Source organism: Lutra lutra, chromosome 4 (genome assembly GCF_902655055.1).
Source record: "Lutra lutra chromosome 4, mLutLut1.2, whole genome shotgun sequence".
NCBI classification, from domain to species: Eukaryota; Metazoa; Chordata; class Mammalia; order Carnivora; family Mustelidae; genus Lutra; species Lutra lutra.
The window spans coordinates 172,139,726-172,156,971 of NC_062281.1; the positions used below are offsets into that span (position 1 = coordinate 172,139,726).

Genomic DNA, 17,246 nt, shown 5'->3' on the forward strand with positions numbered 1-17,246 from the left:
AAGCAACCACCAAAAAGGAAAAAAAAAAAAGAAAAGAAAAAAAACCCAGCCGAAATAAACCCCAAAAGTAAGATTTATAAGGTCCATAAACAAAACTGAACAAACAAAAAGACTGACAATAGTAAAAGAAAAGGGAGAAAAAAAGAAAAAAAACAGCCAAAATGAACCCCAAGAATAAGATTTAAATAGTACAAAAACAAATACACAAATACTAACAGAAGAATAAGATGGGAAGGTGTTTACAAATCCTTGATGTGGATATGGAAGGTTATTTCGGTTCTTCCTGGGTGAATGTTGTTATCTTTGTTAAAGGACTCAAATTTCCAGACATACAGGGAAATTAAAACTGGTTTATATATAGGGGTAGTATTGAATAGGGAAAAAGGATTACCTTGAAGCTTATATCTATATGTATAAAAAAAAGAAAAAAAACAGGTATATGTATGAAAAAAGTTCAAGTTAAAAGTTGTTATGCAATATGTTGTATTAAACCTCTAGTTGTACTGGTAAGAAGGTTAAAAAAATTAAAAGAACAAGAATCATGAGAACGAATTAAAAAAAAAAAAGTTGACTATGAAATATACAGGTTTTGGGGCAATACCAGGAGCTTAATATGTTGTTTTCCCCTGATGTTGGGGTTTTACAGTTTTATGGGGACCCTGTGATTAACGTCCTCTGGTTCTTTTGGCTTGTCTTCTGCGGGAGGGGCCTGCCATGTTTGTTTGTTTTTCAGTCAGTCCTCCTGGGGCTGAGTCGCCCCGCCCACTATCAAGGAGCTTGGCTCTGTGGAAACCAGCTTTTCAGGCTTTTGTTCTCTGGAGGTTTTTGTTCTTTGGGGGCTTTTTGCAGGGCTTTTCAGAGGTTTAGTGGAAAGCAAACCGTCTGCACCCAGACCTCTGCCTCAGAGAGAAGCCTCAGTCTGCTCCCCTCTGGGTGGTCCAGAACACACAGACTCCCCCTCTGCAAACTCCACTGAACAGTGCAGCCTTCCACAAGCAGTGCGCACCCCTGTGCCACTAAAGCCATGAATGATATTGGTCTGGGTGAGCCTGATCCCAGGTGACTGCCATTCCTGGGACTGCTGTCTGGGGTCCATGCCCTCGCCCGGTGCACTCACACCCAGTGGCGGCACAGGTAACATGCAGAAGTCAGTGGGCCCAGAGACCGTGGGCCAGTGCCCACACCAGACTCACTCAGGCACGGGTGGGAGTGGGCCCAGCCCAAGCAGTGGTGCAAGCAGTGGAAAGCCGTGGGCTCATGGATCACGGACGTGAGCCCCCGCTGGACTCTCTCTGGCATGGGTGGTTGCCAGTGGTGACCGTCCTGGGACCATGGGCTTAGGCCCATGCCTGTGACCACCCGATTCCACCAGTTGCCTCTTAAGATCTTTTACTCTTTTTTGGTGCTTCTAACAAGACTCCAAGTTAATGCTGGTCCCCAATCACAGGGCACTTTCATATTGAGATATTACTTTCCAATGAGTCACTTCTGGTGGCTCCCTCCCCCTTCTGTTTATCCTCTGATATCAGTCCGAGTGTTCCCACTCTGCTTTACCTCTCCATTGGTGTCTTCTGCCCCTGTAGTGATCCAGAAGTGTATAATCTTACACCTCAGGCTGATTTCATGGGTGTTCAAAATGTTCTGGTAGATATTTAGCTCACTTTAGGGGACTGGTTGAAACAGGGTCTCCTACTTCTCCACCATCTTACCCCTCCATACCAAGAGCTTTTATACCCATTATCTCATTTAGACCCCCTGTCAGCTCTATGAGGTGGGTGCTGTTGTTACCCTAGCAAATAGCAGGGGAAACTGAGGTCCAAAGCAGGTCAACCACTTGCCCATAGTTAGACAGCTGATAGCTAGACAAGAGATGAGACTTGAACCCAAGCAGGAAACTTCCAGGGCCCATGTTCCTAATCTCCACCCCAAACTGCCTTTTTTTAAAAGATTTTATTTACTTATTTGACAGACAGAGATCACGAGTAGGCAGAGAGGCAGGCGGTGGGGGGGTGGTAAGCAGGCTCCCCACCAAGCAGAGAGCCTAATGTGGGGCTCAATCCCAGGACCCTAGGACCATGACTTGAGCCAAAGGCAGAGGCTTAACCCACTGAGCCACCCAGGTGCCCCCCAAACTGCTTTCTATTCAGTAAGTATTAGCCCTTGGCCCACGACTCTCCTTTGCTTTCTGGAGACATGCCGTGATCAAGAATATGTGGCTGCTATGTCTTGAAGGCGTAGCAGGAGTTTACGAGCATCACCATAGCACCTCAAATTGTCACAAAGCACTGTGATACACATACTGGGAAAGAGAGACTCAGAGAGGTGAAGCCATCTCCCAGGGTCACGCAGTCAGTGGATGTGGAGGCAGGATCCAAGTCCAGCTCCATCTGACTAGGACACCTTGCTCACTGGCCTGCACATCACCAAGATGCTTTAGCCCATCCATTCTCCAGCTGACTAGAGGCTCATGCCCTCAGCCAGGGCTTCAGAGCTGCCTGGCTCTCAGGCAGGGCTGGCTAGCTGCCTCCTCCTGGAGGGGGAGGAGGACATTGATGTTGCTCAAGCTAAGAGTGGCAGTCGAGTGGCAGGCAGAGGCTGGCGTGGGAGGCTCCTCAGTAAGCCATCTGCAAACATTTCCTCAGGATGAGAAGTATTATCCAAATATAATCCCCAGAGGCCTCTGCAAGGCATACATTGCCACCATCCTTGGGAGGGGGACAGGCCCCTCCTCTGACTCATGTCTGCTAGTGACAGGTGGAAGATGGGCAAGACTGAGAGAGCAGGAACTGGTGGAGGCAAGGCTAGAGCCGCTGAGGGAGAAGGGAAGGTAGCTGCCACATGGACTGGCTACCTTGGGTGACACAGAGTGCCCTGTCTCTTCCCCCATGTACTGTCCTGTCACCAGACTGGGTGCAGGCATCCTTACTTCTCCAGGGAAACCTAGGCCAGGCTACTCCAGGGTCTACTTAAACCCTGTATGCTCTGGAAGATAGGGTTCAAGGCTCTGATAAGATCCCATCCTTTCTCCTTCTCTCAGACCTAGCTAAACAAGGGTGGGGGAGAATAGTTCACATTTGTGAAGCACCTGCTGTGTGTCAGGCACAATCCTAGACACCTTATATACATAAGCACAGATGTTCATAGGACTCCCATTGCACAGATGAGGAAACAGATTCAGAGAATTTTTGGCACATCCCCATACTTACACAACTAGTAAATAGTGGAGCCCAGACTCAAATACAAGGCTGTGTTGGTTCCAGAGGCCTGGCCCTTAACGTTTGACCTCCTTAAACCTATTGCCTCTGTGTAGGGGAACAAGACAGGTGATAACCCAGACAGGGGACATCTCCACCTAGGCAGAGGCCTGAGCCGGGAAGGCGAGAGGGTCAGGTTGAGTGTGAGTGTGCCTCGGCCACCACGTTCCTAAGGCACCCACTTCCGGGGCCAGGACTGATGGGGCAGGCTTTAACATTTTAGTCCATGGGGCCATCAGCTCTCCAGGCGAGCTATCCGGCCTAACCTGGTGCAATGCAGACCCGGGCTGGGAGCAGAGCGTGGCTAGCTAAGGATTCAGCAGCAGGGCAGGGCAGAGAGGGCACTTAGATTCTGTCCCAGGCAGATGGCAGCAGGCCGTGGAGGAGGATAATGTACGAGGCACCCACATCCCGTGAGAGTGATGGGGTGGAGGTACAGGGTCAGAGGTGGAAGACTTGATGTGGGGCCACCCTTTCCGGAATCCCTCCCGCGGGTGAGGCCCGTTCCCATGGGCCCATTGGCCCCACTGGTGTCACGTGGCCACCCTGAGCCAATCGGGCGCGCCCTGTGGGTCGCGTGGGGTCGGCGGGGGCGCATGCTTTTCAGACGTCTGTAGCTCACGGAGGGGAGTGGGACTGACAGAAAATGAGGGAGGCGCGGGGGCCCTGGAAGGTAGCTGAGAGCATGCCAGGAGCCCCCTCACCCAGAGCTCAGCACTTCAGGCCCCGCTCCCGTTCGCAGACCCAGTGCCAGTCTACTCTGCGCAGTCAGGAGACGCCTCAGCCAGCAGCCTTTCTGGGTGAGCAGCCCTGCAGGGAATGCAAAAAATGAACACCCCAAGCCACTCCCAGCCCTTCTCAAGGTGCCACCCCCAACGCACAAGCCCCAGGACCCCCAGCGGTGATGACACCCACATCCCAGGGGCAGACATTGCCGGGAGCCCTGTCCTACCCTTTTCCTGGTTCACATACTCGTCCTCCAGGGAGCAGTGCATCTGGAGGAAAAGCGTTTACCTGATGTAGCTTGTGTGGGTTCCCTGGGGCTAACAATTAGCTGAGCAGGGAAGAGCCCTGGTAATTTGTTGAGTTTATTGAGTTCCTTCTGGGGAAGGAGGAACATTTGCCCACACTGATTACAAGACCTCACGGTTAGTGCATTGGGGATGTGTCAGGATGAGAAGAGTCCCCCAGAAAGGTACGAGCAGCTGGCAAATGAGTAGGGGATAGGGCGAGGGCTGAGGGACCAAGGGGGTGTGGGGGCGCATATTCATAGGAAACCAGGATGAAACCCATTATGGCCTTGGAGGCTCTCACCACTGTCTCCAGGCCCACCTGCTGGTCTGTTTTCCCCCTCATATGCCCTCTGCTTTCACTAGCAAGGATCTCATTCATTCATTGACTCATTCAAGCGTTCCTTCTTCTAGTAAGCAATGTTTATGGAGGCGTGTTAGGTTTCCATGGAAGGTACTGATGAAAGAATTAAAGAAGAAAGAAACAGCCCCTGTCTTCAGGAGCGCACAGTTTGGAGAATGAGGCAGACCCCTGGATGATTCTTGGTGAGGCAAGCACCAGGGTAGAGGACGTGCAAGGAGTCCCAAGGTACACAGGAGAAGCCAGCTAGACTTTCTGGAGCCAGTGGCTATAAGATGCCTGCTCAAGGATGAGCAGGAAGCATCAAGAAAAGGGTGGGGGTAAATCAAAGTAGACTGGGAGGATGTGGCAAGAAGCTGACTTATCAGTCTTGGGAAGCATTCAGAACAGATCTGAACTGACCATCTGTTGGGAAGGCTGTAGTTGAGATCTATACATAGCTGGCCCTTAGGCCTGGAAGTCCTGTGAAGTCCTCATCAATTAGGATTTTAATATTAATATTAAGTGAATCCCACTCTCCTAGTAGCAAAGGGGATGTGATTAGTAAAGATGCCCACAGCTGAAAGCAGGAGACTGCCATTTGTTCATTCATTGATTCATTCATTCACAAGACATGTATAACGGAAGTGCTCTTAGCCGTCTCCACCAGAGCAGCTTCCTGGGGTAGCTGGAATTCCCATGGCCTTGTTAGAACTTCCTGACCAATGCCCTGTGGCACTCTAAGCACCAGCGGCCTGCAGGCCATCTCCCACCCCCACCCTCAAAGCCCATGCCCTCCATGCTCCCACCAGCTGAGTCTTGCACTTTCTGAGAATCAGATGGGTCTGTTGCCAACTCTCTTGGTGCCAGTCATACTTGTTATTGTAATTATGTGATTTAAATTAAACATCACATAAACTGATGAAATATGAGTGTGAAAGGAAATAGAGTTGCATCTATGGAAACTAAATTGAGTGCTTTGGAAAGACTCCATGGAGGAGAATCTCTAAAAAAGAATTGCTTCCTAAATATTAGGTGTGAGTGACTGAGACAATTGCTCAGTTCCATCGGGGCAGGGACCAGGACTGTCTTGCTCACCGCTCCATCCCCAGTGCCCCCACACAGTGCCTGGCACATGGCAGGTGCACGATAGATATTTATTGACTGAATGAGCTGTAGCTAAATCGGATATGGCGAACGATGCATTATAGATGGAGTTTATATAAGAGATTGTGAAGAACAAAACTGTGATCAAAGAAAAGACCTTGGTACTACATTAAATGGATTGATGCATAAATGTACATTGAAGTATTTGTGCACTATCAGGAAATATTTTAGCTGTGTATGTATTCCTTTATTATTCCTTACTTGGAAATTACTTTTTACCAACAAGCTATGTCATCTGCAAGGCTTAGGGTAGGTGTCAGGAAACTGTTTCTGTAAAGGGCAAGACAAATATTTGGTGTTTTGCAGGTTATAGTTTCTGCCCCAACTACTCAATTCCGCCATCATAGCTTGAAAAGGAGGCAATACGTAAATGAATGATCATGGTTGTGATCCAATAAAACTTTATTTTTAAAAACAGACGGCAAACTATAGTTTGCCAACCCCTGTTCTAAGGAATTGACTTGTTCCACATGCCAGGCACGGTGCTGTGTTTCTGGACATAGCGAGATAAAGAAAATTCTGTCCCTGCTCTTACAGAGCTTGGCTTCTAGTCAGGGAGATGGTTATGATTTGGTGTGTCCAGTACGATGGCAGGGGCGTGAGCATGGTGCAAAGGGGCCACAGTGAAGGCAAATGTTTCTCCCATGGGGCAGGGAAAGAGAGAGGTGGAGAAAAGGAGACATTTTGGTTAGGTTTATGGGAGCAGTGATATTTCCCAGGAAGTCAGGTAGGGCAACAGGAAAGGACATTCCAGGTAGAGGGGGTAGCATATGGAGAAGCATGGAGATATGAAAGAAGCTGGGGCTCGAAGTGGGTGTCACTGGGGAGGGAAGGTATGAAAAAGTCTAGACTTTGTAATACTGGAGCCAGCGGGCCTTTGCTGCTGGGTTTCTAGCAAGGCAGGAACTCGGGGAAATCTCCCCCCAGAATACAGAGAGGGATTGAGGGCAGAGGGCAGGACAAAAGGCTGTCTTAGTAGTCCAGGTGAGGATCATGAGGTCACAAGGCAGAGAAGATGTGGCTGCAGTTGGTCACGGAGAGCAGGAATGGGAGGAGTTAAGGATGATGCCTGGTTTGGGTGACTAGGAAGACGGTGTAGATTATGGGAAGAAAGAACACTGAGGAGCGAGAATGATTGGCAGAAGCTTGGGTTTGTTAGACAAGTCTCAAAACCTCCAGGTGGGTAGCTGGGATTTGAATTTTCATACTGTGGCTCAGCTGCTCAGAGCTGCCTGAATGACTAACTGGGTTGGGTAGGCACTGCTGAGAACCAGATATTGGGATGCCTTTCCAAAGATAGGTCTTAAGGTTCAGGGACTCCAACTGTCCATATCCAAAAGAGAACTGCATTCATCCCGAGCTTTTGCCCGGTTCCAGGAAAATAGATGATATCATGGATTTGTCCTGGGAAAAGCATTTATCTCGACTTAGCAAGAATCCTAGGCATTTGGCTAAAGGGAAACTAATACGGAAATCATTGGTGATGAGAATGAGTATCAGAGCTGAGTCAATAAGTGTTCACTTTCTTAACAAGAGGTGGCTGGGGCAGTGGCAGCAGGAGTCAGGTCTCCAACAAGGGCCTTGGTGCCCTTTACCCACCACCACTAAGCCATTTCCAGAAGGGTTTTTCCTGGTTGCATCATGGTGCCTTCTCCATCCCCCAAAGAGGAGAGCAGATGGCACGTAGGAAGGGAGGTGGGTGTGGGAGTGGGGATAAAGTGGGACACACCTCCTATATTTTGTATTCTCTCCAGCCAGCTTTGGAGTTGGAAGGATGGCTTCTGCTTGCCCCTGGGATGCAGAGATTCTCTAACCCTGTGTCAGATTCAGGCTGTGCGCATAGCTTAGCTGAGAGATAAAGCCCACAGGAGATGCTCTGGGAGCCCATAAGCCAGATGCTATTGACCGAGGAGTTGAGGTTGTGCAGATGAATATGGTAGAGTTCAGGCTTTGCAAGGACTGCCCATATCCAGGGAACCAGTGGGAGTGGCACCCACTGGCAAGTGCCATGCCTCGTATCCAATATGTGCTCGATGAGTAAATGAATGAGTGAATGTTCTGCTGAGCATGTCAGTTTTCAGGAATACTGAAATTTAAACCAGAAGCTCCTAATACTCCTCCCCCTCTGCGTATAGTTAGGAAGCGATTCCTTGCAGACTGTTATCATCTCAGCGCTCCCAGCATCCTGAACGTAGGAGAAGCTTCTTAAGAAGAAATGCTTTCCGGGGAGTCTGCTCTGAGCTCTCTTATTACCAAGACAAGAACTTAGAGATTGCTGTAGGGGAATTCAAAGCCACTTTTCCCATAATCAACTACAAGCATTAAAGGAAGCGGTTGTGGGTTTTGTTGTTGTTGTTGTTTTATTCTCCCCAAGCCAGATTCCATTAATGAAGCCCCATTTAACGGAAGTCAATTTACCAAAAAGAAAAAAAAAATTGAGTGTAATTGCTTAAATACATTTTATGCTATACTGCAATAGCAGTTTCCTGGGCGAACTTAGAGTTCCCCAGGCCCCCCAGAGTGAAGTTAATGTGGACAGAAAGGTTTAAAGGGGAGAATCTCTCTTTGAGTTTCTTGCCTTTAATTATGGTTCTAAGAGGGAGCAAAATTAAAGAGGATCCTGGGGGGGGGGGGGATGTGAGAGGGGAGGAAAAGAAACAGAATGGAATTCAGCCTGAACTGTTCCACTGCCTTCCTTCATGCTTGGGTGTACGTGGCAGTACAATGCAGAGGCTGAGTACATAGGCTCTAAGTGGGGTGGTTTGAGTTTGACTCCCACCTCTGCCCATTTAATAGCTGTGTGACCTTGAACAAGTTTCTTCACCTCTCTGTGCAGCCAGCTCGTACAATGGGAAAGGGCAGAAAGCAGCAAGTGCAAAGGCAGAGAAGCACAAAAAAGCAGTGTGTGTTCAAGTACAAGTAAGGTCTTCTGTTTGGTTGGAGATGGTTTTTTTGTGTGTCTGTGTGTGTGTGCGCGCGTGTGCTCAGGGAAGGTAGGCAGGCAGGAGTCAGACCAGAAAGACTTCACCAAGAAGGTGACATCTGATCAAAGCCTTAGACGAAGTGAGGAGGTGAGCCACATGGATGTCTGGGAGAAGAGCCAGCTAGCAGGCAGAGGGAATGTCAAGTGCAAAGTCCCTGAGGCCAGAGGAGGTCTGGCCAGGTTTTTTTGTTGTTTTGTTTTGTTTTTGTTTTTCTTTATCTTTTTCATTATGTTATGTTAGTCTGGCCAGTTTTGAACAGCAAGGAGACCTGTGTGGCTAGAACAGAAAGAATGAGGTGGAGAGAAGAGGAGGTAAGAGAGGTGAGGACACTCTGACTTTTTTTTAAAGCCTAAGGCCATAGAAAGGTCTTTTACACCAAGGATAGGAGCCACTAAAGACTGTTTTTAATTAACTCTATTTTGGGTAAATTTTGCAAAAAATAAAGTGACCCATTTTAAATGTACGGTTTTTAAAGCTTTGACCAACGTGTACATCCCATATAACCACCATCTCCTTCACAATGTAAAACATTTCTATCACCCGAGGAGGGTCCCTTGTACTCCCTTCCAGGGGGTCCCTGCTGGTATCTCTCACCCCCAGCTCTGGCAATGACTAATCTGCTTTCTTTTGCTATAGATTAGTCTTTCCCAGAGTTTCATATAAATGGAACTGTACCGTATGTCCTCTTTTATCAGTATAATACTTCTGAGAGTCATCCATGCCATTGTGTGTGTCATTGGCTTGTTGGAGAGTTGTCAGTGACACAGGGCACCATCTCAGTGGCAGAGTCTGATGTGATGACAACAGCATGGAAGCCCCCAGTTCCTGGGATAGTTGCCAAGAAAATTCTCCAATGTGCATTTATGTGTGAGGAGTCAGGAGCAGAACAGAGTAAAGGTGTGAAGGCACCACAGGGCCCTGAGAGTTTAAGCCTTGGGAGGGAACAGTTAGCAGGAGTCCTAGGGATGAGTAAAGGTGTGGGAGAGATGGAAAACAGATGTCCCTTGGGGCGTCTCCAAACTGGGCAGCTGGAGTTAGAGCAGGTACCAGGGCTGGAGAAGTCCACTTTCCATCCCGATCATTACTCTCCTCCTGCTCCCGGGACCCTGGCACCCTCCCCACATTCTATTTTGCAATAAACAGCCTTTGGTTCTGAATTATTCAGGTAAATTCTCCCTATTTCTACTTCCCTTATGTAAATAGTCTCTAAGCTTTGTCATTGAGATAGAATTGAATTTGGCCTGGGGAGGAAAAAGCCACAATACTGTTTGTGGCTCCTTAGAAAACTTAAATGACTCAGCCTATAATAAACTATTTTAAATGGGACCTGGTAAAATACGGTAATTGGTTTCTAGAATAGCTCTTACCATGGCAATATGGGTTATATTACTGGAGTTCGGTGTGTGTCAGCATTTTCATTATAGTAAAAACTCAGTTTTGCCAGGATATGAAACCACTTGTTTTCCTTTGCTTATTACATATTTATAGGGACCCACCATGCTGGATCTCTTCCACTTGTCCCTCCAAATACTCTCCCCAGCTTTCTCCACTTGGTTCCGTGTCTAGGAAGACTTTGCTGTGGGTGGGGCTACATCAGTATGCTCCTTTGTTTATGGCTTCTAATTGGGAGAGATCAACAGAAGCGTCAGCAGGAGACTGGAGGGGGGGAGGGAGGAAAGTGAGTTCTGGGTATCCATTTCCTGTTCCCTCCAGGTGGGACTTCCACAAACTGCCTGAAGAGCTGGGTCCTTTATGGTGGCCCTTTCCATACAGCCTTCTTTTTCAGGGACACCATTTCTTCTCCAGGCCCAAAACAGCTCCAAAAGCTGTATGGATACTGCCCCATCCCTGGTGGTTGTCCCTTTACAAAGAGTCCATTCATGGAACTCCTGGAATTATTCTCAGATGACTGCACCACCTGTTTTGTACTGGAATCCTGATGTCCCTGCTTTGTATCAACCATTGTGCTCGGTGCTTGGTTCAGAGATGAAGAATGCAAGTGGAAGAGAAGAAAAGAGCAGCCACCATTTACCAAAAGCTCTCTGTTTGCCAGGGACCATGCTAAGGTCTTTGTTGTGTATTGCCTCCTTTAATCCTTGCAACTCTTTGAAGGAATGGTTGTCATTTTCCCCATTTTAAAGTTAAAGTTATGGAGAGCAGAAGTAATTTTTGTTAAGATAACACAGCTGATCCCTGTAGAGCCCAAGCTTTACCACCAGGCTACAGTGCCCTCTTTGAGGAGGTATCATAGGGAGACACACACCTAGATAGGGAATCATAATCAGAATGCAGTGATGTGGCATCATGGAGGAGGGAAAAGGAAAATGAGATTTCTCGAGCCCCTGTGTGGCCTGGACTGGGCTATGTTCTTTGCCCACAGGACTTCAGGCTGCTATTCATATTCTCATCCTCAGAAAGTTTCAGTAACTAGTCCTAGGTCACACTGCTACTAAGTGCTGAAGCTGGATCAGAACCCAAATCCACGTGGCTACAAAGCCAAGCAGAGGAGGAAAGGCTTTCTCAGGACAGGATGTTTGAGAGCTTCCCGAAGTCATCTCAGGTGACATGGGGTGTGCAAGAGAGAGGGCTACAGGTGGGCCTGTTCCCAGCAGTAAAGGCGAAGATCTAGAAAAGGACAAGTGTGCGTGCTTAGGAGTTGTTGGTAGGGTGTCCCCGCGGGGGTGGGAGCAGACAGGAGGGAGGTGTGATATTGCCAGAGTGGAGGCATTGGGAAGCTTTGTACCTGATTCTTATGTGGGGAGGAAGAGCGGGGAACACCAGTGTATGGGCCAACTGGGAGGCAGTGAGGTAGATGAGGGAAGATAAGATGGAGGGGGTTCCTGGGTGCAGGGAGCACACGGGGTGGAGGACATCACAGCTTGGCCTGAGTATGGTAGAGAGGGCCAGCACTGAGTAGAGGCTCATTCCGGCAGGGGACAGGTGGGAATTTTGAAAAGCAGCATGTCTTTTGTAGCCACTAGGGAACCCCTGAAGGTTCCTGTGCTCCAAGAGGAAGGATCTGGTTGACCTGGAAGTTGGCCCAAGATGGCAATTTGTCAAGAGGCTAGGGCACTGAACAGTGACAGCAGGAGAGACCCCGGTGCCCTCCTCTCTGGGCTGGACTAGCTGGGAGCCAGAAGAGGCTAATCTAAGGGAGGAGGGGTGGACCCAGCAGGAAGGGGGAGGCTTCTTATAGAGGCAGCAGCACTAGGGGAAGAACTAGAGGAGACCTGGGGCCTACTGAGTGATCCCAGAATGGGCTCTCACACCACTGAAGGGCCACACTGCCTAGAGTGCCTGTGTTGGCCCTTTCCACAGACTCCCTGGGGCCTCACTAGGGGTAACTGATCCTTGGCCCTGAGGTTGTTGGCTGGATTTTTGCTGGGGGAATCAGGATCTTAGATGGGGCTGGGTGGGCTCTGCTGGGAGGACTGCAGGAGAAAGCTCCTGCAACTGCAGTCTGTGGCACAAGGGAGTGACACCTGTCAACACTCCTATCTGGGAGGAGGGGATGGGCCTCTGCTCCTGGCCTGAAGGACCCACCCTCTCCACAGCTTCTTAAGGTAACCCAGGTGGGAAGGGCCCCTAAAGAGCCACCTGAAGCTGCTCAGTCCCTAGGTCGCTGGAGGGCAGCCAGGGTGGCACCACCCTTCCTTCCTGCTCTAGGCCTGGACCGAGGCCCTAGCTCACATGGGAAATGGGTTCACACCTGGATGCCTGCCCCTGTCTCACCCCTAACCCTGCTGATATCGTGTTCCCACAGGTTCACTGGAGCCAGCCTCCCAGCCCCAGTCATCAGCAGCAAAAACTGGCTGCGGCTGCACTTTACCTCGGACGGCAACCACCGGCAGCGTGGTTTCAGTGCCCAATACCAAGGTAGGTGGGGCTGCCATGCTGCTTCCATGGGCTGCAGTGACTCCTGGTAGCTCGTCCTGTCCCCAGACATGCCTCTAGCATCCTGTTCTTATTTGCAGACCTAGGGTCTCCACATCAGGCATCTCTGCATCTGCCACGGTGGCCTGCTGCCCCAGGCAGCAATGGGGTCATGTGGCCCATCCCAGGCCCCACCAAGTGCCTTTGAAGAGCCAGGCACTGTGGGGGGCACTTGATAAGTATCATCTCATTTAACCCTTATCATTCCACTGTGAAGTAAGTGGTGTCACCATCCCTGTTATATGGACAAGGAAGGTGAGGCCCAGAGCAATTAAACCAGTTTCCCAAGGTTATCTGAACTCCTCCTGCCTATTGAATCCAGAGCCCAAACTCTAGATCACCGGTGTTCCACCTCCCCTGGTGTAAAGTGGAAGACTGTCTTTTGTGTTATATAGCACCCAAATGTATTACACACGCGGGCAGGGGAACTCTAGGAGTGCTATAGCTCAAGTGCCCTAGTCTGTGAAGGGCTGCCTGGCAGCCAGAAACCAGACTCGGAATGGCAGGTGGAAATCGTAGGTAAGCAGATTTCTGCTCCAATCCTGGAGAACTGGCTCTCCCCAAGACAGGGAGCTCCTCAGGCCTGGAGGAGATCCAAAGTCCAGGGAATGTACGGGAGTAGATGAGGACATTCCTTTCAACCTTGAGTTTGCTCGAAGTACACAAAATTTATAAACACCAAGGGTGGGCTTTAGAACTTGCTCATTAAGCCCTTAACTGCTACCAATTACAAGCTGATGGTTCTGATTGATTCGACAGTGAACTTGTATTGCACACCTATTAAGCAGAAGGCCCTGGAAGGCCCTCGGGAATAAAAGGTGGGGTAGGCTCACGGTGTAAGTGAGCGAGTGAGGAAAACCAATGGTGTGCAGAGAATGGGACCATGTAAGGCTGATAAAAAGTACGAAGTGCCTCCAGGCAGGGGTGTGCTGGGTCAGGGGGTAGGGGCAGGGGGCAATGCAGATTCTCAGGTGGAGAGCAGGGCAGTGTGTCCCTCCCAACCCTGGCTTGGAGGCTCTGGCTCCGGACAGCAGTGGCCCATCACTCACCTGGAGGGGGCAGGGGGCAGCCCCCGCCACCAGGCCCCCAGGGCCAGGATTTCTGGCCTGAAACTAGGATAAAACTGGCACTGGAGGCAGAGGCCTTACCTGTAAAATCTGGGACCTTTCCTAAATAGCCTCACTTCCTTAGCTCAGGGTAGCAGGACACCTTTGAAATATTTAAAAAATAAACCCCAAAGCCACCCTGGTCTGATGAGCTTCACAGAGCCTCACTCTGAGAGCTTTCCTGAAAACATTTTTCCATTGCAGACCGTGGGCTTTTGTGGAAGCGAAGCACCTGTCTGGATCTTTTATTTGTATTTTCCAAAATAGAAAAGTAGAGATGAATATTATCATTTTATCTGGTTAAATAGGTACCAGGATTTCTACTATTTCGGGTGCCCGAGGGCCTGTTTGGCATGGCCGTGGGTTATAGTTTGATGCCAGACAATGGGGGACAAGAACCGAGCTGTGTGGCAGCCTCTAGAAGATCAGGAGCATACCTGCTGTGCAGGAGGCCTGGACAAGGCCCTGTCCCCCACTGCCCTGCTGGGCACCCCCCCCCCACACACAGCACAGTGGCAAAATGTGTTTTTAATTCCTACATTGCAGCTGAAGAAGCCGAGGCTCAGAGAGGTTTAGTAACAAGCCCAACACACATAGATCACACAGGTTGTAAGTGGTGAAGTTGAATTCATTCACAGGCTCGTGTGAGTTTTCTGCAAAAGCAGAGAGCCTTCTCTGAATGGTGCCTCGAGTGTCTTACCTTTCCTATTTAACTGGTAGCTTTTAAACTTCATTTGTTAATCTCATCCCACCATAAAGAAGTACATTTTCCAACACAACCCAGTACACACATCTATGTATAGAACTAAAAAGAAAATGTCACCAAGTGGTATTTACCCTTACGAAACATGATGCACCCTGAAAATTTCCCATTTTTAATGTTAACTGCAGCCTCGAAGTGAATTTCACAAGTCTACAGCAGCTAACAACCCACAGTCTGAAAATCTGCTTTAGTGATGAACTTCTCAAAAGCAAGCCCTATCTTATCCTTTTCTGTCTCCCCGAATACAGCTCTGAGCAGGTCTTGCTCATTCCCGTGGGCCAGTGTTTCCAGAGGGCTTTCTCTCACTTCAGGCTTCTGGCATTTACTACTTCACCCAGTCCTAACAGCGGCTGTGGGAAGGAGGTCCTCCTCTTAGCCCCGCTCTGCAGGCGAGGAGCCAGGGTTTCCGAGAGCCACGTAACTGGCCCGAGTCTCATCGATGGAGTGCGGGAGGCGGGATTTGCACGCCAGCGGTATTCACGCTTATAGACGGTGGCAGATATACTGTGCTAATAACTGATTCTACCCTGGGAACTTCTTTTTCTGGTGTTTTCCAGACCGGGGGCACATGGTGCAAGCATACGCAATAATCATTTAGTAATTCAGTTGATGACTCAAGCAGGGTTCCTGAGCCTCAGCCCTGTTGACATTGTGGCATGGGGAGCTCTTTGTTGTAGGAGACTGTCCACTGCATTTTGGGGTGCTCAGCAGCATCCCTGGCCTCCATCCGCTCAATGCTAGATGTCAGTAGCATCTCCCTCAACACACACAGTCATGATAACCAAGAAGTTTCCACACGTGGCCAAATGACCCCCGCATACAGAATCACCCCCCATTGAGAACCACTGCTCTGAAGGCAAGGAAACTTGGAAATGACTAAAATAATCCGTTTGGTGGCTTGCAAATACAGCCCCAAAACCTGGCAAAGATAGCTTTTAGTCAGGGGGCCTAGCAGGAGATAGAAGACATCCTGCCCAGCTTTCTGAGGAGGGTTTAGTGATGGGACATTTTACAGAGGATAGGATGGGATTAAAGGTCCCCAGAAGGATGATGAGGCCCTCAGCGACCACGCAACAAGGAGGCCTTCACCATAGTGGAGTGGGGGCTGGGGGCAGAGGGAGTAGAAGATAAGCCACCTAGCTAAACTGAGGAGCCTGACCACTGCCAACCCACAGTGTAGGAGGAGGGGGCCTGGGAATCAGTATCCAGAGCAGGAGGAGGAGCCCAGAATCAGTAACCTGATCTCTCTCTTCTCTATCCCTCCTGTCTGCTGTGCCTCCCATCTGCCAACCCAAAAGGAGCGAGAAACAGGGGAACAGAGGCCCTGCTGTGGCCCCCTGTGTACTCTAGGAGGCTAGGAGCCTTACCAGGGCCCCCTTGCTCTAGCAGTGCTCAGGGCAGGACAGAGAAGTGTGAGGACTGGACCTAGGGACACATCATCAGCAAGGCGTCAGTTTCCACAGCCCTCAGCTTGCTGGGATTAGTCTCAAGTGATTTATGGCACCTCAGGGCTAATCATTATAAACCCCTAAATGGATTGATGAACAGTTGGTTTGGGCTTTTTTGTTTTTTTTTTTTTGCCCCCAGAAACCAAATCATACATTGAACAAATAAATGAATAACCTACAACATGGCATATTCCATTCCCATCTCAGTCCAACGAGAACTTAGGGGTATTCTTGGCCAAACAGGATGTTCAGTGCTACCTCGGGAAATCAGGGGACCAGAGTTCCAGTGTGAGTGTGCGTCTGGCTGGCTGTCAGATGGTGGGCAAGCGTGCTGAATTTCAAGCATCTTGGTGTGACATGGCCATGTGACAGCACGGAAAGGGGACTGCGGCTAGGCCAGGCTCTGCTGTCAAGGAGAACAGCTTAAAGAGAGGAACAGGCGTAAATCTATAAATTGTGCGCAGCCAGATAAGAGATACAATTGAGGCCTAGGAAAGGGTTCTAGGATTAGAGATAAAGGAGCAATTAGTTTAGCGGGAAGCACTTAAGCCCCAAAAAAAGGAAAAGGTGGCAGCAACATCAGTGTGGGCTCCAGAAAGATGCCACACAGATAGTGAGGAACATTCCAGGTAGAGGGAAGGCAAGAAACGGCTAAGTCTGAGGAGCCCCGGAGACCTGCGTGTCCAGGGAGGAGCTGGGCCAACTACAGCCCGCAGGCCTGACCCAGCTCTCTGACTGCTTCTATGTGGTCCTCAAGCTGACAATGGCTTTAACGTTTTTAAAGACTGAAAAAGAAAATCAGAAGGTTTCGTGACACATGCAAACTGTATGAAATACGAGTTTCTGTATCCATAAATAAAGGTTTATGGAATACAGCCTTGCTCATTCATTTACGAAGTGTTGAGAGCCTCCAGAGCGCTACCAGGCTAGAGCTGGGCACTCTACAGCTGAGACATGACCCACAGCCCAACTCATGCACTCTCTGGCCTCCCCTCTCCCCGAAAATATTTGCTGCCCCAGCTGGAAGCCTGCCATCCAGAGCACGGGACAACGGTCAAGGCAGCAATCTCCGAGCCCAGAGAGGGAGACAGAGATAACACTGAGAAGCTGCACCGAAGACAGGAGATCATAGGTCTTTAACAAGAGTTAACAGAAGTTTAACATATGGGCACCTGGGTGACTCGGTCAGTTAAGCGTCTGCTTTCGGCTCAGGTCATGATCCCAGGGTCCTGAGATGGAGT

At 49.4% G+C, this 17,246-nt stretch overlaps 1 protein-coding gene across 1 annotated transcript in view; it reads left to right on the forward strand.

Annotated features, from left to right (window-relative positions):
• The window catches only part of CSMD2 (CUB and Sushi multiple domains 2), a 619,562-nt gene that overhangs the window by 291,040 nt on the left and 311,276 nt on the right, over nucleotides 1-17,246 (forward strand). The window contains exon 6 of the mRNA XM_047727770.1: nucleotides 12,519-12,631. Within this exon, the coding sequence (XP_047583726.1) occupies nucleotides 12,519-12,631 (113 nt within the window). The remainder of the gene's footprint in view (nucleotides 1-12,518; nucleotides 12,632-17,246) is intronic.